General features: G+C 34.9%; 4 protein-coding genes and 1 pseudogene across 4 annotated transcripts in view; 4 read left to right on the forward strand and 1 right to left on the reverse strand.

The window, feature by feature from the left end:
* Positions 1–22,337, forward strand: part of LOC103863213 — a 743,758-nt gene that overhangs the window by 268,170 nt on the left and 453,251 nt on the right. The gene's annotated exons all lie outside the window — the stretch shown is intronic.
* Positions 396–3,098, forward strand: LOC117133734. Its single transcript, XM_033290684.1, has 4 exons — positions 396–1,071; positions 1,430–1,474; positions 1,759–1,887; positions 2,811–3,098. Exons 1-4 carry the CDS (start codon positions 997–999, stop codon positions 2,874–2,876), a joined length of 315 nt encoding a protein of 104 aa, XP_033146575.1. The 5' UTR covers positions 396–996; the 3' UTR covers positions 2,877–3,098.
* On the forward strand, positions 4,409–6,635 carry LOC103863166 (glucan endo-1,3-beta-glucosidase). Its single transcript, XM_009140919.3, has 2 exons — positions 4,409–4,965; positions 5,501–6,635. Exons 1-2 carry the CDS (start codon positions 4,504–4,506, stop codon positions 6,392–6,394), a joined length of 1,356 nt encoding a protein of 451 aa, XP_009139167.2. The 5' UTR covers positions 4,409–4,503; the 3' UTR covers positions 6,395–6,635.
* On the reverse strand, positions 7,144–12,669 carry LOC103863167. Its single transcript, XM_033290673.1, has one exon. It carries the CDS (start codon positions 11,131–11,133, stop codon positions 10,468–10,470), a length of 666 nt encoding a protein of 221 aa, XP_033146564.1. The 5' UTR covers positions 11,134–12,669; the 3' UTR covers positions 7,144–10,467.
* LOC103863168 lies at positions 13,534–17,825 on the forward strand (annotated as a pseudogene).

Raw genomic sequence — 22,337 nt, forward strand, 5'->3', positions numbered from 1 at the left:
CGGCCACATTGTTTCACCTTTCCACTGCATGTGTTTTATTTTTAGAAAATTTGCTTCATCAGTTGTTGATGTTGTTTGATTGAGACGTTGCAAATGCTATATGCCGGTCTCATAGATCATTAGGGTGGGCATGAAGAGGATAACCAATATTTTAAAGGTATTTGTGATCTATTTCGTTTGGATCATCAATTTTATGATCAGTACTTACTTTGTAACTATTTGGATGTTCGGTGTCCACTAAAATTAATATTTCTGATTGGATTTGTAAAAAAAAAATCAAATTAAAAAACAAATAAAATATCTAAAATTTATTAAAATAATACTATTTCATAACAAAGAAAAAATTGACTATTTTAAAGTTAATAACTAAATAATCAATTTAGCAAATAAAACATTAGCATACTTACATATAGGGGTGTCAAAATGGGTTGAAATTAATGGGTTGACCCAAACCAAACCAATCCATGGTTCTAATGGGTTAACAATTTGGATGTTAATGGATAAATGGTTTTTATGGGTTAATGAGTTTAGTGAGCTGGATTAATATTGGTTTGGATCAAAATGGTTTATGGATTATCCAATCCAACCCACTTTTTCTCACATAATTTTTTAGTCTCTCTCTCTTTCTTCTCTCACGAGACGCTCTCTCTTTCTCGATCTCACGAGACCTTCATCATCGATCACGACATCGATCAACCCTTTTGGGTCATTGCTTTTGGGTTATCGATCGCAACACATCAACTCATCTTCCTTGTGAGTCAAACTCTATTTTTTTTTTCAATTTGGCTTTATGGGTCATTGATTTTGCTGATTTGGGATCAATTTTGAAGTAATTTTTTTCTGGGTTTGAAAGTGACTTTCATGGAAGGATTGTCTCATTGTTTGGTTTATTTATTTGTATTGATGTACCTTTGTTCTTCTTGAGTGATGATTGAAGCTATTCATGTTTAGTAGCCGAGTCTCTTTGTGATGTTTTGATTGTAGAATGAGTTTTGAATGTTGCTCTTTTTCAGATCTTCACTACCAAGGAGACCAAACACTGAGTATCACCACTACTCTTCCACCAGCGTTGTAAGTTGGATTGTATTTGAGTTTTGAGTTGTGATGTCTTTGTATACTCGATTTGATCATGCGTATGATATTTTGGGTTATACTAGTCACTTTTTATTGGAAAATGACTATACTTCAAAATATAGTTTCTGGTTTGATATTTTTTTATTGGAAAATGATTTTTGCGTTTTCAATGTTTTCAAGTTGACATTCAGATTTCTCGCTTCATCATATAAGCTCATTGATAAGGTCTCTTTGACCAGTTTATGAAGAAACACTAGTGAACTTTCAAGCTTTATTTTATTTGTGGTTGGAAGTATTCTTTGACTTTGTATCTTCATAGTGCATTAGTGCTAATAGACGTTCTTTACGTTGACAGGTATCAACATCCTTTACGTGTTTGTGGAACACTTGTAGCAGCAAGGTGAGTTCTTTTTAATTTAAGAAATTATAATTTTGTTGATGAGTCTGTGAGAAATAGGTTTTGGTTTGATATTTTCTTATTGGAAAATGCTTTTTGCTCTATTGGGAGTTCATGGAATCAGTGATTGTAGTTCTTTACGTGATATTTCTTTGTTGAAATTCAGATTTTGACTAGCGTATGAAGAAAAAATTGTAGACTTTCAAGCTTTATTTTATTTGTGGCTGGAAGAGTTTTCTTTGACTCTGTCTCTTCATAGTGCGAATAGACTTTCTTTATATTGACAGGTATCAGTGATTGTGGAACACTTGTACTACAAGTCTTGTAGCAGCAAGGTGTCAACAAAGATGATGAATAATGAAGATCTTCTAAACAGTGGTGGCCAATCATCCACAAGTGCATCACAAACGGCTCTAGTAAGTTCTAATCATTCAAAAGAACTAAGAGATCAACTGCTTGGGATTATTTTACAATAGAAAAAGATGAGAATGGCCAAGAGAGAGCATATTGTAAAAAGTGTCCAAAGAACTATGTGTGGTTGCCAACTAGTGGAACATCTAATTTGAAACGTCATGCTGAGAAATGCTCAAATTGTTTGGATGTTAGAAAGGAAAGGAAGTTTGATGATAAAGTTTCTAGGGAAAAGTTTAGTCGAGTGATTATTAGACATAATCTTCCTTTCCTTTCTGTTGAATATGAAGAACTTAGAGATTATCTTAGTAACGTCCAAGCTCTATTGTGTACTCGTTCTTGGATATATGGTTATAATATGCTTGATGATGAAGGTATACATACTTTTGTCTTATAAACTGATCATGTGTATAAAAGTCTAACACTATCCTCTTCTGAAATTGTAGATGATAATGGTGAAGGTGAGACGGTTGTTATTAGACCGAGTCCAAATGATGTGGAAGACATGATCACACGTCCACCAAAGGAGTAAGTTCTTTGATTATTTTCAAAGTAAATATTTTGACTCTTTTCTTTGACTCTACTTGAGAAATTTGATATGCATGAGTCTTGAGTGTGTCATTCTCGTTGGTTTTATTGCGATACTATGATTCTTTCTTTGGTAGTGGCTGTTGTGTCCTCAATATAATTCAACAAGAAAAGCACTTGTGAAAATCCCTTTTTGAAACGAGTTTCTTTTTGGATTCTTGTTATGTAAAGTGTTTTACACCTTGGATGGTAAATGAATAGTGTAGCTAATGATTGTTACAGTGAGTGTTTCATCAAGCAGAATATTCTCTATCTCTAAATTGGTTCTTTGAATGTTGTATTTCTTCTAAGAGATTTTAAGATATGAGTTTGCACTCAAATGGTTGATTTTGTGTTTTAGGTGAAACAATGGGCAGACATAACAAGAGAAGTGAACGAAATGATGAAGTGGCTCGATTGGAATTAGAGACTTTTGTTTGTGTTCTATTACCAAACGACCATAGTTCTTGTTAATGTGTAATGGTGGAGACTAGAGAGGCAATCTTGTTTTTCTTGCTAGACATTTGATTTTCTGTTAATTCAAATATTTTGATGAGTTATATTATATAACTTGAGAAAAGAAAATTATATAATTTGCTAATTTTTGATTAGCATTTTTAATTATTAAATGTTAGTAAGTTGATGGTAATATTATTGTGATATAGTAAATATTTGTAAATTATGTTTACTAATACTATTGTTAATGAGTCAACCCAATAAAACTACTAACTCATTAATTTAAATGGGTTATGGTTTAACCCAATCCATTTAGTTAATGGGTTGGATTAACTCATGATCCATAAACTGCTCAATCCATTTGGGTTTGGATTGGATTGGGTTGGTTTACCCATATTGACACCCCTACTTACATAGATATTAATAATTATATGATTAAACATATAGTTATTTATATATACATATATCATACTGGATTAGAAAATTTCGTTTTAGCGGATATTACATATCGATATTTTTCTATAGAATTACAAATATCTATTTTTTTTAAATCAAATCGAAATAGATTTCACGTATATTTTGCCTATCCTAAATCACCATAGGATGCCATTACAAATGGTCTGATAGTGATTGAAAAATACAGAAATAGACCCTTTTAAATAAAATGAAACGTTCTTTGTAATAATAAGTGTATATGTCATTGACAAATGACAGTAGCTGTTATCTAATAGTAGCGGAGAAGGAAGACATGAACGGCATACGGATCTTCTTCTTCTTTTTCCCTATATAGAGCACAACAAACTCTTTTCCCCTGTATAGAGCACAACAAACGGCTAAATGTTCAAACAAAAAAAGAGTCACGTAAAGGCTAAACCAGCTTCCTCAACATCTTCATACTTCGAAGTTCGAATTTATTTGACTTGTGAGTCGGTAGTTCAAACTCATACGATTCCATTCTACAAAGTACAAACACATCTCCATATGATCTAATCAGAAACCACGTCGATCTATCTATCTATCTCCTCTCTTACTTTTTCTTATTCATTTAATATAATATTAATTAATCATACATTTGCTAATTTCATTAATAACAATATTAATCACCCTAATCAATAAATATACAATAAAAGCATATCCAATAAAAGCAACCTTCTAAAAGTAATATCTATTTTCGATAAATTAGGATAGTAAAATTAGTCTGATAATCTAATTTTGAGATAAACAACAAACCAACTTCAAACTTTGGATTATATTTAGATGGTTTTAGTGTCGCCAAAAAAAATTAGATAATTTTAGTATTAACAGCACAAATTATGACAAGGTAATAAACGATAAAAAAAAACTATACTTAGCCAAATTAACTAAAAAGACAACAATAACTTTTCCTCTTCAAGAAAATCAAGCTGGTCGTCACTAAAAATATACATATACACTAATACCACACGTACACGGTCATAACTATTTATCTATTAATTTCTCTTATATATAGCCTCTCAATAATCACAAACTATCTCGTCATTAGAAAAAATAATAACTCAAACGATTCACGGGTTTCACTTGAATCGTTTGATTTTCCTGTTTTCGTAAAATAGTAAAAAATGGCCAAAGCGCCACCGTCAATATCTCTCCTCCTCCTCCTCTCCGCCGCCGTATTTCTCGCTCTCCCGGCCGTGATCTCTGCCATAGGCGTCAACTACGGCACTCTCGGAAACCTCCCACCACCTAATGAGGTGGCAAATTTCCTCAAAACTCAGACTTCTATCGACAGCGTCAAGATCTTCAATGTGGATCCCAATATCCTCCGTGCCTTCGCCGGTACCGGAATCTCCGTCGTCGTTACCGTCCCTAACGGTGATATTCCGGCGTTAGCTAACGGAAGACAAGCTCGTCGATGGGTCTCGGCCAATATTTTGCCGTTTCATCCTCAGACGAAGATCAAGTATATCTCTGTCGGAAATGAGATTCTGCTCACCGGAGATAACAACATGATCTCGAATTTATTACCGGCGATGAGGAATCTTAACAAAGCTTTGGTTCGCGCTGGTGTCAGAGACGTTAAGGTCAGTTTTGTCTCTCTTTTCTCTTAATATCCAGATTTATTCTATTTTTGGTAAGTAAATAAATTAAATTACAGTTCCGTGTCATTATAGCATACTAATTTCAGATCTTATTAGGTCTGGTTTGCTGAATTTATGATGATCTTCATAATAAAACTTATAGGATATCTGTTTAAATTTTGATTTTGCAAGTGTCGGAGTGTATTTTGTTTACGTAACTTTATTATTTGAAAAGTCAGAGAATGATAATTATTCAAGTTCCGACCATATATAGACTAATCCACGCGTTGTCTTAGCGTCCAAGGTTGTCTTTACATTAGGACATGTTTTTTTTTTGAACATTTACATTAGGACATGTTGAGATGATGACATCAGGTTTACTTTTTTTTTGAGCAAACATACGACTATTCATTCATAACTTAGAAAGGTTCATCAAGTTTACTTTTATTACATCATATGTGTACGTAACTTGTTACTGACTTGATAAGTAATAATTTTATTCTAATGTACTTTTTTGCTTAATTGCAACTGGATTCAGGTGACAACCGCACACTCACTTAACATCATAGCCTATGACCTGAACGGTGCACCAAGCAGTGGTCGCTTCAGACCTGGCTGGGACAAAGGCGTATTGGCTCCAATCCTAGCTTACCATCGCCGAACCAAGTCTCCTTTCATGATCAACCCTTACCCTTACTTCGGTTTCGACCCCAAAAACGTCAACTTCGCCATCTTCCGTTCACCGTACAAGGCGGTCCGTGACCCGTTCACCCACAAAATCTACACAAACATGTACGATGCTCTCATGGACTCGACTTACTCAGCCATGAAAGCTCTTGGCTACGGTGATGTTAACATCGTCGTCGGTGAGACTGGCTGGCCGTCTGCCTGCGATGCGCCTTGGTGCTCTCTTGAAAACGCGGCTTGGTTCAACAAAAACATTATCAAACGTTCACAACGACAAGGAACGCCTCTCATGCCTAATAGACGGTTTGAGACTTACATTTTCGGTTTGTTTAACGAAGAAGGCAAGCCCGGTCCAACCGCGGAGAGGAACTGGGGGCTTTTCCATTCAGATTTCTCTCCGGTTTACGACGTTGGTCTCCTCAGAAACGGACAAGGTGGTGGCGGCCGTCGTCCAGCACCAGCATTGCCTGCTCCCACCGGTGGTAAATGGTGTGTGGCCAAGTGGGGAGCTAGTGATGCGCAGTTGCAAGGGAATATTGATTGGGTGTGTAGTCAGGGAGGCATTGATTGTAAACCAATCCAAGCCGGTGGTTCGTGCTTTAACCCGAACAGCGTGAGGACGCATGCGTCTTTTGTGATGAACGCTTATTTCCAGAGAAACGGTCGCACTGATGGGTCGTGTAATTTCAGCGGAACTGGTGTGGTCGTAGGAAACAACCCAAGCAATGGTGCTTGTAGATACTAAGTGAAAGTCTCTTAAGAGATTTGTCTAACTTAACATTTTACCAAAAAAAAAGGAGAGATTTGTCTATGTAGCACTGTTTGGAAATACCTAACGTAATGGTTGCGAGTAACTTTTCATGGGTTGGAGAGATCATCAGCTTTGTGTTTAATTTCGTATATTCTTCTAATTTTAAGGTTTATTTATTTATTCCTTTTTTGTGTCAATTACTTTGATTTGAATAAATAAAGGGAACTTATCATGATGTTTGCTTTTGACATACGCTTAAACGCGTTGATTTCGGTGTCTTGTGGCCTTTATGTTTGATTCAGATGGTCCCTCAAACTATAAAGTGATATAAGCGTTAGAACATACTCCTAAATGCCGATTCCTCGACCAATCATACTTTGGTAGGTAGCGGTGACATCTATATATGAGAATCCACTCTCAAAATTGAGATTTATGTTTCCAGCTCCATACCAAATCACGCTGTCCCCATAAATCGAATTTTAATATTCTAATTTTCCACTTCAATAGTATATTATAGTGTACGAATTTGTAAATATTTCTTATTGATCAAGACATCAAGTTGATTAGTATTTCATCACTAATACCACAGAGTATCATCGATTATCACTACTGTGAATGAGGTTGGGGAACCTCAAGGCATCAAAGATATTATTCCAAAATGAAGTTAATTTTGTTTCCCCGGTAGTGATTAATTACTACGACATACAACATCTAAAAGTTGTCTTATTTTCTTAGTCCGGGTCTAGCAACATCCAAATTAAACATTCACTTTGATCCACAAAATTTTAAAAGTTATTATACATAAGCCGTATGCTTTCAAGTTGTCGACTTTTTAATTAAAATTAATTATAAAGTATTTATGATATACAAAAACTCATATACCGCTATGTTCCTTACGTCCAGCTCACATTCTTCGGCCGGCCGTTGTTTCATCTGTGGTTCTCTAGAGATTTTACGTAGAGCTTTACGTAGCAGGGTTGAAAAGGATACATTCTAATTATTTTGTAACTAATAAACCAACCGTTGGTTTGTCCACTTAATTAACCAATGCTCAACAGAAACATGTCAAAGTTGTTATTCCTCGATGACTTATTTTCAGTCAAACATAAGCAAAATGCAATTATAAAGTTGGCTAATATCGCATTGGCAATGATATTCTACAATGTGACATTGCATTGTTAACATAGCATGATATTGACTGCTAATATAGAAACAATAACATTTTGTCGGTCAAATATATAAACAATATACGCATTAATGAGTTTTGATCTCATTCAAGACATGCTTGACTTGTCATGATGTAGAGATAAGCACATAGTGACACTTGTTTTGGATAACTAGACCACATAATATCGACACCTCCAAAGTAGTATCAAAAATGCAAAAACTACGAAAGCCACTATCATCAAAATGATAACAGAGAGAAAACAAGGTTATATTTCAGAAGTAATTTTTTTGTTTTTTATTAAGAATTAGTATTTAAAAAGCAAAATTTTCAAAATTACTAATTAATAAAAAAATAAATTACACTACATCTTGAATCTTAAATTTTAATCTCATCCGTAGATACTGAACCCTAAACTCAAATATATAAATACCCTTGTTTTTACATTTTAAGAAATACTTCATCCATATTTAAATGATTGATGTCGTATGTTTGTCTTTGTACTCGAAAGATTGATGATTTAGAGTTAAAACATATTTTTTTATTTTATTTTTGACAACAATAATAACTAAACTAAAATAAAGATAAAGATCCTATCGACTCGAAAATCCAAGACGGTGGAGTGGAATCAGCATAGAACACAGCTGAAAGAAAATTCCAATCACCTCGTACAAGCTTGTCCGCTATTAGATTAGTTGCTCTTGGTATATGTTGAATTTTGAAAGAAGGAAAGGAACTCTTACTGCATCGAAACTCCTCCAAGTGTGTAGCAAAAGCTGGACATTCGTCAGGTGAGGACACCATCTTCGCCGGTTGAGAACAATCCGTTGCAAAAACTACGTCTGGAAAATCAAGGGTCTTCATGCATTCCATAACCCATATCAAAGCTTCACATTCTGCATGTAGAGCTGATAAGCTTCTTCAGAGATTCATCGCCCCCATCATCTTCTCTTCTGATCCTACGCCTCGGTAAAACCATACATGCCCGGAGAATTTATCATACTCCTTCAACGCACCATCTATAAAACAAATCCTCGAAGGACCCGATGTACCCTGAAACTACCTTTCTGGAATTGTTATTTGAGCCTCCGCCCATACCTCACTCTTCACTTCCGCAATTCGAAGAATTTTCTGAGGGTTTCCATTTCTGTTATTAAAAACTTTATTATTTCTATTTTTCCAAATGTACCATAATATCCATGGAAAGTTGTTAAAATCATATTCTTTTGCAATCTCCAGAAAATATAATCCATATTAGTAAACACCGAAGCGGTGGGAAAAATACCAGGGGCTGAAGGGATTTTTGATAAAGCCCATGTTTGCAGAACTGGTGGACATTCAAATAAAGCATGATTGACTCTTCCTCGGCACCACAAATACTGCATCGTGTATCACACTTAATACCTCGTGCCCTTAATTTTTTTGCCACCGAAATAGTACCAGAGAGAATTTGCCAAATAAAATGTCTAAGCTTTGGGGCACATTTAAGTTTCCAGCAGAAAACTAGTAATGGTTTAATATGCAAACCATAAGGAACCAAATCTTGTACTGGAAATAATGATTCCACCCTATATCCAGACTTAACCGTATATTTTTCTGACTCTGTGAAAGCCCATCCATAAAAATCTTGCCTATCATTCCGGCTTATAGCCAGACCTCTAATAATTTTGACATCCTCCAGGTGTATGTATACATTGAGGAAGTCCACATTCCAAGATTTCGTCAATGGATTGATGAAATTATCCACCTTCAAAGAAGAATTTTAAAATTGGGATAGTGTTTTTTAATTTTCGAATCTCGGGCGAGGAGCAGGAATCCATGGATCACTCCATATGGAAATGGTTTGTCCCGTTCTCACTCTTTTGATTAGCCATTTATTAACCAGAGATCTATCTGAGCAGATACTTATCCAACCATAAGACAGTGAATGAGATCTGTGAGGATCCAATGGATCAGTATTCCAAAAATATCGACCTTTAAATACTTTTGAGAACAAACAATCGCGAAAACTAAGTCGTCTCTCCTCCTTGGATTTACATACCTTATCCAAGGAGAACCAATGAATACCTCTTTTATGTAATTTTCTTTATAACTATCTTTGGTAACCTATAACATGACATAAAATGATTTGGCATTGACGACACCACTGATTTTATCATCGCCTCTTTTCCACTTTTAGTGAGAAACCGAACTATCCAACTATTTACCCTATTATTGATCCGTTCATTCAAAAAACCAAAAATTTGTGCGTTTGGATCCTTCCAAACTTTCTGGTATTCTTAAATAATTTCTCATACCTCTAATGCCAAGTTCACTTTGAATTTCTACCGTCTGATCCTCTAGTACTTTATGACCAAATTCGAATTTCTACCAAGTTAAAACATAAATTTAAATGTAAAATATGTATTCTGAAATTTTATTAGTAAAACTAAAACGTAATAAACAATCTGATCATTTTAACTTTTCGTTTTAAAAACTAAAATAGAAGAAATACTAATACTCTCTCCGTTTTTTTATATATGACGTTTTAGAGGAAATTTTTTGTTCCAAATTATTTAACGTTTTCATATGTAAAATTTATTACTAATTAATGGTAGATGACCAATGATATTATAGTTTACATTTTATTATTGGTTAAATTGTGGTTAGGTAAACAATTAATGATGTTTTTGTTTAGAAATTAAATGTTTATTAATCTATGTGCACAATCATAAAACGTCATATATAAAAAAAACGGATGGAGTACTATTTTAGTGATTTTTTTTTGTGTGTGTTGATATTTGATTTATTGCTATTTAAGAGGTACTTTTTCAGAAAACAATGATCAAATCGTACCACAAAAAATAAAAATAAACGAAACTATTTTTATATGAAAAAAAGGAGTTAAAAAAATATGGCCACTCTAGTGAGCCATGGCAAAAGGAGGGCAAGAGGCGTAATTAATAGCTTTCTGGTGGGGCATTACTAGCATCGCCGTATGATCCATGAAGTCTTTCAAAGCCACCACCGCCTGTAAAATTACCTTTAAGTCCTCCGCCGCCGCAAACCCTTCGTTCCCGGCGTTTCTCACGGCGTATACGTAAAACGTTAGGCATCCTTTCCTGAACTTAAACCTCGCCATCTCCCAGTTCTTTAACTTTCTGATCATCTTCTTGTTCACTTCACCGAGCGGAATCTCCGACGGCCATAGTCCTCCCTCCGCCGCCGTAACCGCCGTCTTCATCGCCTCCGTTTCGAAGACGAAGACAACCACTTTGGACTTCCTCGTTCCTAGCCCGAGGGTTAGTGTGTGCCATGCTTGGTGAGCTAAGATCGTGAAGTTCGTCGGAAGATACGCCGCCGTGGAAAGAAGCGGCGGAGATGGTGATGTTGAAGATGGGAGGGAGAGGAGTTTTAGGAGCTCGAGTGTTCTTGCTCGCCGGATTGTGAATGATTTGACGATTATCTGGCCGCCGAATTTGAGGCCTTTGACGGCGGAGGAAGGTTTGAAGGAGATGTCCGGCGAGGATTTGGTATCTTTCTTCTTCTTGTTCTTCTTGATTTTCTTGTCTTTCTCTTCCATGGCCATTGTTGCAGCTCTGTATCTTTCTTTCTCCTCTTTGGTTTTAGTTTGTGATGAGATGAAGTTGGCAACTTTGGTTGGTGCTTTTGATTAAGCCTGTCTCTCTTTTTTTTTTATTATAAGTTTTCTTAATTATATTGTTTCTTGATTTTGTAATATTATTATTTCAACATCATGAGACAGGTTCCCAGTCTCTTTAATTGGAAAGTTTGTTTAGACATCAATTGCATTAAATGCGATTTGTGCAGTGTTTTTTTTCTTCGCTCACATTTGTACTGTTGAGCTTAGCTCGGTCAAGTAAAACTGAAAAATAATTAACAAGCTAAGCATCCGTAGTCAACGAGAAAACTAGTCAAATCCATAAATAGCCAATAGTGCATTCGAATGTTTCTATTGTGAAATGGAAGCATTTGTTGTTCAAAAACGCCAATAGTGCATTCGTGGGTTCGAACTTGGAAAGGGAAAAAAATTAATTTCAGACTAATTTACTCAATCACTCTAATACTTTTACCTTTTTTTAGCACTAGCTACTGTGTTTTCTTATGAACAAGAACAACACATGAATGGTGTTTCATTATGGTATCCTAGATTATGTTATGAAAAATTCATCACTAAAACGAATAGTTGTAAGTGAAAACATTTGAGGAGATACACATTGCGATCTCTAGTTGATTAAGATTAGCTATCACGACAGTCTTAGACTAAATTCTACATACTGATTGCCTAATGATAACTGTCTGAAAAACATACTATACAACAGATGTTCTAACCCAACATTTTTATATCAAACTTTATAGTAAGATCACATACTTAAAATCAATCCACCATATATAAATGCATAATGGTTGTATAACTAACTATAAGCATAATACGTGGAAAACACCAAATTAGTTTAAGTTGTGTTTTAAATGGGTATGTTTCTTTTCAAGGAAGGTTTTGTTTGGTAGATTGCTTAAGTAATTGCACTTAGGTGAAGTCTCGATCCCATTCTAGTAAGGTATGAAAACGCATTAAGTACATGCAAGACTAGTCGCAATCCTCCTTTTATATGTTTTCATCAAAAAATGGCTTGTGCTGCCATCAAGGAAAACGTAACTTTGACGTTAAATATGTTCCAATCGTAATCAAAGTATAGTGAAATGTTTGCAGCATTTTGTTTTCTACGTGAATAAATCAACATTCAGACGACGTCTTTGCCGTAAGTTGAAGCTTCTTTAGTAATTATGTATGGAGAGAGAGATAAGAGAGTGATTTAGAAAAATTTGTATGACATTAATATTTGTTTCAGTAAAACAACGAAAAAGGAAATAAAGATCTGGTGGTGAAGCTGGTAATGATGGTACCAAATGTCTCACACATGAGTACATGACATGTGTATGAGTGCATCCATTAAAAGCATGTTCTTGCAGCAGCAATTAGAGTGGCTCCACATATTTACTTTTTTTTTCTTTCTAAAGTGATACATTATCAAAAGGAGACCTCGTCACCTCGATCTATTATTTCACATTTTGGATATTGTAAAGTATTATGATATTAGTATATTTCATATCACATATATTATATATACTAGGTTAAGATCCGCGCCTTGCGCGGAATGAACATTATATATATAAATTATTTTATATATTATATGTTTATAACATATTATGAAATAATAAATATATATTGAATAATTAAAAAGTCATTATCTACTATTTATATATTTAAATTGGTGCAAACATATAAATACATTTTTTAAATCAAACAAATATTTTTTCTATTTGATATGCAATATAATTAAATTTAAATGATAGTAACATATATACGGTATATTTTAATATCAATATTTATTAGATGATGTTTTTTGCTCATATTTTTATCATTTGTATTTGTATCTGTTATAACAAAAAATCTAAATTAGTGATAACAAAATTTTCACTGTGGATTAATGGTTTAAGTAATTTATAAAATTTAAAAATTAAGTTGTCAATATTTTTTCAAATTTTTTATCAAAAAATGTTCAAAGTAAATTTCAAAATTAAGATATTTATGTATTTTTATATGTCATATAGTTTAATTTAAAATGATACATATATTTATATATCTTTTATTTTTGATACTTATTAAATGAGACTTTCAACTTATATTATTTTTTATTATTTGTATCATGTCATAACAAACGTTTTAAATCATAGATCACAAAATTTGAATGTGAAACTTTTAACAATTTTAGTAATTTATACTTGTTTTTAAAAATTCAAAATATAATATATAAATAATTTTTTTAATTTTTATTATATGGTTACTATGATTGTTTAATTTATTTTAATAGCTTAAAATTAAACAAATATAATTATAATACACACTTATTTTTATCAAATCTTTATTATTCAAAATCATTAATTGTCATATATATACTTTAGCCACATTAGGCAATTCCGTAATCTTATTTAAGGAAATAATTAAGCACATTAATAATGTATTTATTGTGGTTTAATAAAAAATTTATTATATATTTAGATGGACCAACCTATTTTTCTAAAGATTTTAAGAATCATTCTAGTGATGACATGTGACTACAAAAATATGTTGCAATGTTTATCAAATAATATATAGGGGATGATATTTGAGTTTATGCGTATGTTGTAGATCTTTATGTAACACACCGAAATGTAAAGGGCCACATTTTCAAAGAGAATACTATTTGAGTTTAGTTGTTCTAACCTGGTTGTCTAAATGTATATAAAATTATCATCTGTATTAAGTGGAGTGGATGAAGTTATGGTGGAGGATGTTGAGGACGTGAGCAAATCTACCCTACCTTTAATTAGGCGTTTGGAATGATCTACGTCTATGATCTTGTGATGACAAATAAACTTGAGAGAATACTAGGTCAAGGTGGGTTTGGAATGGTCTAACCATGGTTATACAAATGATACGGAAGAAATGGCTGTTAATGTGTGCTTCCTCCGTCATCAGTTCCAAGAACAAATCATTTAAGGCTGAGGTATTTGAACCATAGTTCAGTTATTTTTAAGTATATTGAATTTGAAAATAGTTAAATTCTAAATAAACTGTTAGATGGATGTTATAGCACTTTCATGTTGCGGTTAGTCTTGTTAGATAGTACCACTAACATGACATTTGACACTCATATACGAATACATGGATTATAAACATTTTTAAAAACATCAATCAGGTAAACATAAAAATCGGTGGTATATGAATCAAGTACAAATTTAGTTAGCATGTATTAAAAAATTTCTCATAATGAATCGAGAAATTAAATAACAGGTTTACAGTTGACAACACAAACCGGTTTACATTTTGCTTCGGTAGACACAAATTAATCTGACATTAACCCAATTGAACCGGTTTTGATTTACGCTATCATCAACCGTTAAAAACCGAACCATAAACTAAACTTCCCTCCAAATCGCCCAGTCCCCTTCCTCCGTTTCTCCGGCGAACCTTCTTATCAATGATGGCGAGGCTGAACTCATCGCTTCACAACGCCCTCTGTTTGTTAAAACCCTTTAACACTCTCCTCACTACAAAACCATTTTCTCCAAGAAACAGCTTCAGATTCTCCAAAAGGCTCGCTTCTTCCCCGAGGAGAGCTCTCCACTCTACTTCCACCCTCGAAAGCCATGAAAACGGTGAAACATTCGTCCTCACTACTCCTCTTTATTACGTAAATGCCCCTCCCCACATGGGTAGTGCCTACACCACCATCGCCGCCGATTCAGTCGCCCGTTTCCAAGTGGGTCTTCTCATTTACTCTCTGACCTCTCTAGGGTTCTTGTAAAGTTTCAATTTTTAAATGATGAGTCTTGTAAAGTTTCAATTTTTATGTGATGGGTCTTGTAAAGTTTCAATTTTTAGGTGATGGGTCATGTGAAGTTTCAATTTTTATATGATGGGTCTTGTAAAGTTTCAATTTTTAAATGATGGGTCTTGTAAAGTTTCAATTTTTATGTGATGGGTCTTGTAAAGTTTCAATTTTTATTCATCTTGTTTGTGTAGAGGTTACTTGGCAAGAAAGTTATCTTTATCACAGGAACAGATGAGCATGGTGAGAAGATAGCTACATCAGCAGCTGCTAATGGACGCAACCCTGCTGACCATTGTGATCTCATTTCTCAATCTTATAGAACTCTTTGGAAAGAACTCGATATAGCTTATGATAAGTTTGTCAGAACCACTGATCCTAAGCATGAAGCTATCGTGAAAGAGTTTTACGCTAGAGTTTTCGCAAACGGTGATATATACACAGCTGATTATGAAGGACTTTACTGTGTTAACTGTGAGGAATATAAGGTTTGTGTTTTTTTTTTGGGATTGGTTTGTAGTTTGTGGGACAAGTTTATAGGTTAGGCTTTGTTTTTGGGATCTGTAGGATGAGAAAGAGCTGCTTGAAAACAGTTGTTGTCCTGTCCATCAAATGCCATGTGTTGCAAGGAAGGAAGATAACTACTTCTTTGCTCTATCCAAATATCAGAAACAACTTGAAGAAGTTTTGTCTCAGAATCCTCTTTCTGTGCAGCCTTCATACCGTCTAAACGAGGTTAGTCTTCAAGTTCTCTACCGTTGTAGCATTCAGTTAGTTCTTATGGAGTCTAGCTAATTCTGTTTTAATCCTTTTTCTAATAGGGTTTTTGTTTAGGTGCAAAGTTGGATAAAGAGTGGGTTAAGGGATTTTTCGATATCTCGAACACTAGTTGATTGGGGAATCCCTGTTCCTGATGACGATAAGCAAACCATTTATGTTTGGTTTGACGCTCTGTTGGGGTAACCTTCTTCTCTTTTCCTTGGGGACTTATATATGGTTAGTGCTCATCATGTAATGTTTACTAAGCATCCAAATACATGTTTTTGTTTAAGATTGTGGGATTGAACTCTAATTTCATTTCTCTAATCTTTTCATTACAGTTACATATCAGCTTTAACAGAGGACAATGGGCAAAAAAATCAAGACACTGCCGTTTCATTAGGCTGGCCTGCTTCGTTGCATTTGATAGGGAAAGTATAGCTTATACTCATTTATCAACTCTAGTGATATTAAACGGACTCACCTTCAATATTTACTTATAAATGAAACAACTACAGGATATTCTGCGATTTCACGCAGTCTATTGGCCTGCTATGCTAATGTCTGATGGTCTCAGTCTTCCAAAGATGGTGTTTGGCCATGGATTTCTAACAAAGGTACTTTCAAAGCTGATGGTTAAATCAAAGATTTCTTGTTCTTGCCTTTTCTGATATGATTGTTTCTATGGTTTATCGAATTAAAGGATGGAATGAAGATGGGAAAATCATTGGGGAACACTCTAGAACCTTTTGAGCTGGTTCAGAAGTTTGGTCCAGACGCTGTCAGGTACTTCTTCATCAGGGAGGTGGAGTTTGGAAACAATGGGGATTATTCAGAAGACCGCTTTGTTAAAATTGTCAATGCACATCTCGCCAACACAATAGGTTTGTTGACACTCTACTGAAACTAACTCTTTCACTCTCCCTTAGCCTTCTGAAAATGCTTTATTGTGTTTATCTTCAGGAAACCTCCTTAACCGTACTCTTGGCCTTCTTAAGAAGAACTGTGAGTCTACTTTAGCCGTGGATTCGACTATAGCAGCTGAAGGAATCCCTTTGAAAGACACAGTGGAGAAGCTGGTAAAGTTCCAACGGCAATGCAACTTTGGTCTCTCTAATTGCTTCATCTAAACATTGCACCTTTATCTATTAAAAGGTTGAGAAAGCTAAGACAAACTATGAAAGCCTGTCATCATCAACGGCGTGTGAGGCTGTGTTAGAGATTGGGAATGCAGGAAACTCCTACATGGATCAAAGCGCACCTTGGATGCTTTTCAAACAAGGTGGTGTCTCAGCAGAAGCTGCAGCCATGGTCTTTGTCTTCTTCTTTCACTAAACAAAGGATATGTTATTGGTTTAAGGATCAAGTTTCAGTGACTGGTTTTGGTGCCAATGACTACAGGATCTGGTGATTATACTTGAAGTAATGAGAATCATAGCGGTTGTGTTATCCCCTGTTGCTCCTTGCTTAAGCTTTGAGGATATATTCACAGCTTGGCTAGTCAGTTGATCAAATTCAATAGCATTACATGGGTACCAAACGATCTCTTGTCATCTGGTTTAAACTAAAACTTTGTGAGATTTTTCTTTGGTTGTAATGGTTTTTTGTTTTGTTTTAGGGTGATACTAAGTGGGGAGGGCTTAAGGGTGGACAAGTGATGGCGCAAGCGAATCCAGTTTTTACAAGGATTGAGCTGAGTGCAGAGGAGAAGAAGGTGAAGGATAGTAATAAGAAGGGAAAAGCTAAGGTCAAAGTAGAGAAACCTCAGGCTGTAGCAGAAGCTTAGCTCATTCCACAGGATCGTGATGAACTGAATCTCTTATCTTCTCTGCTTCTTCAGCTTCATCCATTTAAGAATACTGTAAATTATTTGGTTTTGTTGAGTTCCTCATAGTTCAGCAAATCATGTTTTTTACTGAGACTTTGTAAGAAAGGTTCAAAAAAGTAATGTCAAAGTAGAGCAACCTCAGTCCTCAAGAATGTATGCTGAAGCTTAAGCTTAAACTATGTATGTTGAGACTTTATAGTTCTGATCAAACTATTTCATCTTCTTTTCCTGATTGATTCTTTTATATATATATCACATCAACTCCATAAACAAATGTTACAAACGTTTCTCTTTATGGATCACACACTAAAGGTGAAAACGAGAGCCTGTAATGAGGAAACAAGCGACTCTAAAGCCAGAGAAGCAGGAAGAGAAGGCGAGGAATAGAAAAGCAGCAAAACCTAAGCCAATGGCTACATCTGACTGCAAGCAGAAGGCTTTGTTGTCCGTACACGTGTCACCTCCCCTCATCGTTCTAGCTAGTGCTGCTGCAGCTGATCCTGCCGATAGCAACAGGTAAGAGAACATCTGCCAATAGCAAATCTTAAGTTATCACACAGTTTAACAGTTACTTTCAACTTCATGTCTTGTTGTCTCTTTTGTTTTACTAATTTAATTGGGGTTAATTAAGAAAAAAAAAACAAATTTATCAATAAAATTAAAAAAAGTTTTTATGAAAAACATATAATTTTTTTTAAATATAACATTTATGAAACAAGAAAACTACTAAAGTACCTTGAACTATAAATTTAACCCCAGCATCCACTTTCTAATACTGAAATTTTAATTTTATTCACAAAACAACTAAAATATACTCCATCTACTAGTTCCCAAGTTTTATTCTTAACGATCGAAGCTATCTCATCATCACATGCATCCTTCCATACCTTCTCTTCTATGGCATTAGCAAACTCATATGGTTCTTGGTTCAATCGATGAAAAGATGGAGGGAAACCGATTCAATCGATGACTTCGTCGGCAAGATATCTGAAATTTCTTCAAAATCCGCTTCTTTAGGAGAGGATATCGATGAACCAAAACTGGTAAAGAAGTTTCTCTCAAGTCTAGCGAGGAAGAAGTATATACACATAGTGGCGTCGCTAGAACAGGTGCTCGACCTCAACATAACAACTTTTGAAGATATAATAGGACGTTTGAAGGCATATGAGGAACGGATAAGTGAAGATGAGACCAACGACCAAGAAGATCAAAACAAATTGATGTATGCGAGCTCAAAAAATCAAAGCTACCAGTCCAATAGAGAGTATAATGGACGAGGGGGACGAGGAGGAAGATTTTCTGGTAGAGGTCGTGGACGTGGGAGATACTACAGAGAGTTTGATATATCAAAGATCACATGTTTCCGGTGTGATAAGAATGGGCACTTCGCTTCATCATGTCCAGATAGATTACTAAAACTTCAGGAAGCCTATGAAAACAAGATCGATAAAGCAGAGGACACGCAAGAAGCAGATAGGTTACTGATGCATGAGGTCATCTATCTTAATGAGAAGAATGTGAAGCCAAGAGAGTTTGAAACAGCTTCCGACAGTGAAAGAGTTTGGTACTTAGACAACGGGGCGAGCAATCATATGAGTGGAAAGCGCAAATACTTCAAGACAATTGATGAAACTGTGACAGGAAAAGTACGTTTCGGTGATGATTCAAGGATCAACATTAAACGTAAAGGATCTATATTATTTATTAACCAAGATGGGTCAAAGAAGCTACTAGCCGATGTTTACTACATTCCAGATCTTAAGAGTAATATTATTAGTCTTAGGCAAGCAACTGAATCTGGATGTGAGGTCAGAATGAAAGAAGGATATCTCACTCTACATGACAAAGAAGGGAGACTCATTGTAAAAGCAAAAAGATCAATCAATCGACTCTACAAAGTGCCCATGGATATAGTCGATGATTATTGCCTACAAGTGACCACTCAATCTGAGTCAAGTACATGGCATGCACGTCTAAGAAACATTGGAGCAAGATCAATGAAGGCAATGATTAAAGATCAGTTGGTGTTAGGTCTTCCGAAGCTTACTGTCGACAAAGAAACATGCACTTCATGTCTGCTTGGCAAACAAGCAAGACGTCCATTCCCATCATCTTCAACATATCGAGCTGAGAATGCACTAGAGCTGATACATGGAGACTTATGTGGACCAATTACTCCTCCCACAACAGGAAACAATAGGTATATTTTTGTACTTATTGATGATTACTCTCGATACATGTGGTCAATATTGTTAAAGGAGAAAAGTGAAGCCTTCAACAAATTCAAAACGTTCAAGACCATGGTGGAAGCAGAGACAAGAGCAAAGATCAAAACACTAAGAACTGATAGAGGAGGTGAATTCACATCAAATGAATTCAAATCTTTCTGTGAGTCCTCAGGGATTAACCGACAATTGACAACTTCATACTCTCCCCAACAAAATGGTGTAGTAGAGAGACGAAATCGAACCCTATTGGAGATGACAAGAAGTATCCTTAAGCATACGAATGTACCAAACTATCTGTGGGATGAAGGAATCAGGCACTCAACGTATTTGATCAACAGAGTTGGAACCAAAGTACTTGAAGCATCAACGCCATATGAAACTCTCAAAGGACGTAAACCAAACATTGGGCATCTCAAGGTCTTCGGGTGCATTGGTTATGCTAAAGCTGATACACCACACTTGAGGAAACTGGACGACATAAGCAAAACACTTGTACACTTAGGTACAGAACCAGGGTCCAAGGCGTATCGGTTGTTTGATCCCATGACAAGAAAACTAGTAGTGAGCAGAGTCGTTGTTTTCGATGAAACCAAAGGATGGAACTGGAGCAAATCAACAAAAGAAGTCATTGATGAGCCGGGGAGCTTCAAAATTATCTTTGGAGAATATGGAAACAACGGCATAAGAGAAGATGAGGACTTGGAAGAGGATCAAAACGATGGACCAGTCATAAAAGAAGAAGAAGAAGAAGAGGAACAAAGCGAGGCACCAATGTTTAAAACAAATACAGAGCAAGGTCAAGCCGAAGTTCGACGATCAACACGCGTCAGCAAGAAGCCTAGCTACCTCGACGATTACGTCTATCTAGCTGAGATCGAATGAGAGAGGCTACTTCTGGTTTTGAACCAGGGTCCAAGGTGTATTTACTTTTGGTTTTCTTCCCAAAAGGCCTCGTACTATTTAGAGTTGGACATCTCTTTATATATTAGACTCTCCTTTGTTTAATTCTCAAATGTGAGACTTAGTTTGTTATATCACATTCTCCCCTTCAAACTAAGGATCACATTCATCTCGTGTCCCACAACTGACTTTCAGGATTTTTCGAAGGGTATTTTGTTTTTTTTTTTGCAGATTTTCGTCAAACCGCTCTGATACCAATTGTTGGAATTGTGAAATCCCATGTCCAACTCTATATTGTCCGATTAGTACGATATGGTCCACTTTGGACCTAATTGACTAGCCCTCATGGATTTACTTTTGGTTTCCTTCCCAAAGGTCTCGTACTATTTAGAGTTGGACATCTCTTTATATATTAGACTCTCATTTGTCTAATTCTCCGAATTGAGACTTAGTTTGTTATATCACAGTTGAAACCTGGTTCTCATATTACACGACATTTCTAGTGAACATTAATTAAAGCAATATTTGTATAATTATTTTTTCAAAGTGTGTGATTAGGTACACAAAGAGTAATGAATCAAAATCTTTATGTCTATCGTTTTCTTAAATGCTTTGTTAGAGAAACTGTTTCAAGTAATCAATGCCGGTGAAAATGATGTTCGAGCCATTCCTCCCACGCTTCCTTAAACGATCAACCAAACCAAAAATCTTCACATGTGTTTTTTGAACATTGGCTTATCTTCACATGTGTTTGGTTCCCTATTGTTTACCTATGGTTTAAAACAATTGTCTCCGAACTCAGAAGTCTAAGGTTCTCCGGTTCTCCCTATTGTTTACATGCAGCATAAACACTTGTCTTAACGGTCTAGGATTGGATCTGCGGTTTGGTGGACCTTGCGGTTGTGGATTTAATTTATATCCTCTTAACTGAAATACTTTGAAAAACAGAAAAAAACTATTTTTTAAGAATTAAGATATAAAACAACAATTCACTTATACATAGTTTTTCTTACAAATAATTTGGAAAATGGTATAGAACAATCATATTGAATAAGAAAGGAGTTTCTTCTTGAGTTCACCAACCAATAAGATTTAGTTATTTAAAATTTAATATATTTTAATAAAGAAACAAAAAAAAAACAAAATTCAAGTTATTATGCTTTTAAAACAAATAAAATAGTAATAATTACCAAATTTTTTAAATATTGTTAACGCCATCAACAAAACCTTAGACCCTAAATCATAAATCCTAAACTTCTTGGATAAAACATAAACTCTTAGATAAATCATAATCTCTAAATCATAAACATTAAACCGAAATCTTAAAAATCCTTAATTCTAAATCATGAACCTTTTGAGTAAATCTTAAACACCAAAAATTCATGGTTTAATCAAGAGGTAATGAATTAATGATTAGGATTTAAGGTTTAGGATTTATCCAAAGATTTAGAATTTACCCATGGATTTATGGTTTAGAATTTAAGATTTAAGGCTTAGCATTTTGCTGACAGCGTTAACAATATTAAACTTTTTTTAATAATTACTACTTATTTATATTTATTTTAAATTCACAATAATTTTTTTAAAAAGATATGAATCTGAAAAAACTAAATCTTATTGGTTGGTGAACCTATATGTTCATCTCCGAAAGACTCAGAAGAAAGAAGCCTACCATATGGTAATT

The sequence above is a fragment of the Brassica rapa genome, chromosome A04, assembly GCF_000309985.2.
Source record: "Brassica rapa cultivar Chiifu-401-42 chromosome A04, CAAS_Brap_v3.01, whole genome shotgun sequence".
NCBI lineage: Eukaryota > Viridiplantae > Streptophyta > Magnoliopsida > Brassicales > Brassicaceae > Brassica > Brassica rapa.

What these genes read in the sequence shown, in the direction of transcription:
- LOC117133734 (XM_033290684.1), top strand. Translation starts at nt 997, where the DNA reads ATGTTGCTCTTTTTCAGATCTTCACTACCAAGGAGACCAAACACTGAG. An exon ending in ACTACTCTTCCACCAGCGTT is followed by an intron (nt 1,072 to 1,429) that starts GTAAGTTGGATT and finishes TTACGTTGACAG; the next exon opens with GTATCAACATCCTTTACGTG. An exon ending in GTGCATCACAAACGGCTCTA is followed by an intron (nt 1,888 to 2,810) that starts GTAAGTTCTAAT and finishes TTTGTGTTTTAG; the next exon opens with GTGAAACAATGGGCAGACAT.
- LOC103863166 (XM_009140919.3), top strand. Translation starts at nt 4,504, where the DNA reads ATGGCCAAAGCGCCACCGTCAATATCTCTCCTCCTCCTCCTCTCCGCC. An exon ending in CTGGTGTCAGAGACGTTAAG is followed by an intron (nt 4,966 to 5,500) that starts GTCAGTTTTGTC and finishes AACTGGATTCAG; the next exon opens with GTGACAACCGCACACTCACT.
- LOC103863167 (XM_033290673.1), bottom strand. Translation starts at nt 11,133, where the DNA reads ATGGCCATGGAAGAGAAAGACAAGAAAATCAAGAAGAACAAGAAGAAG.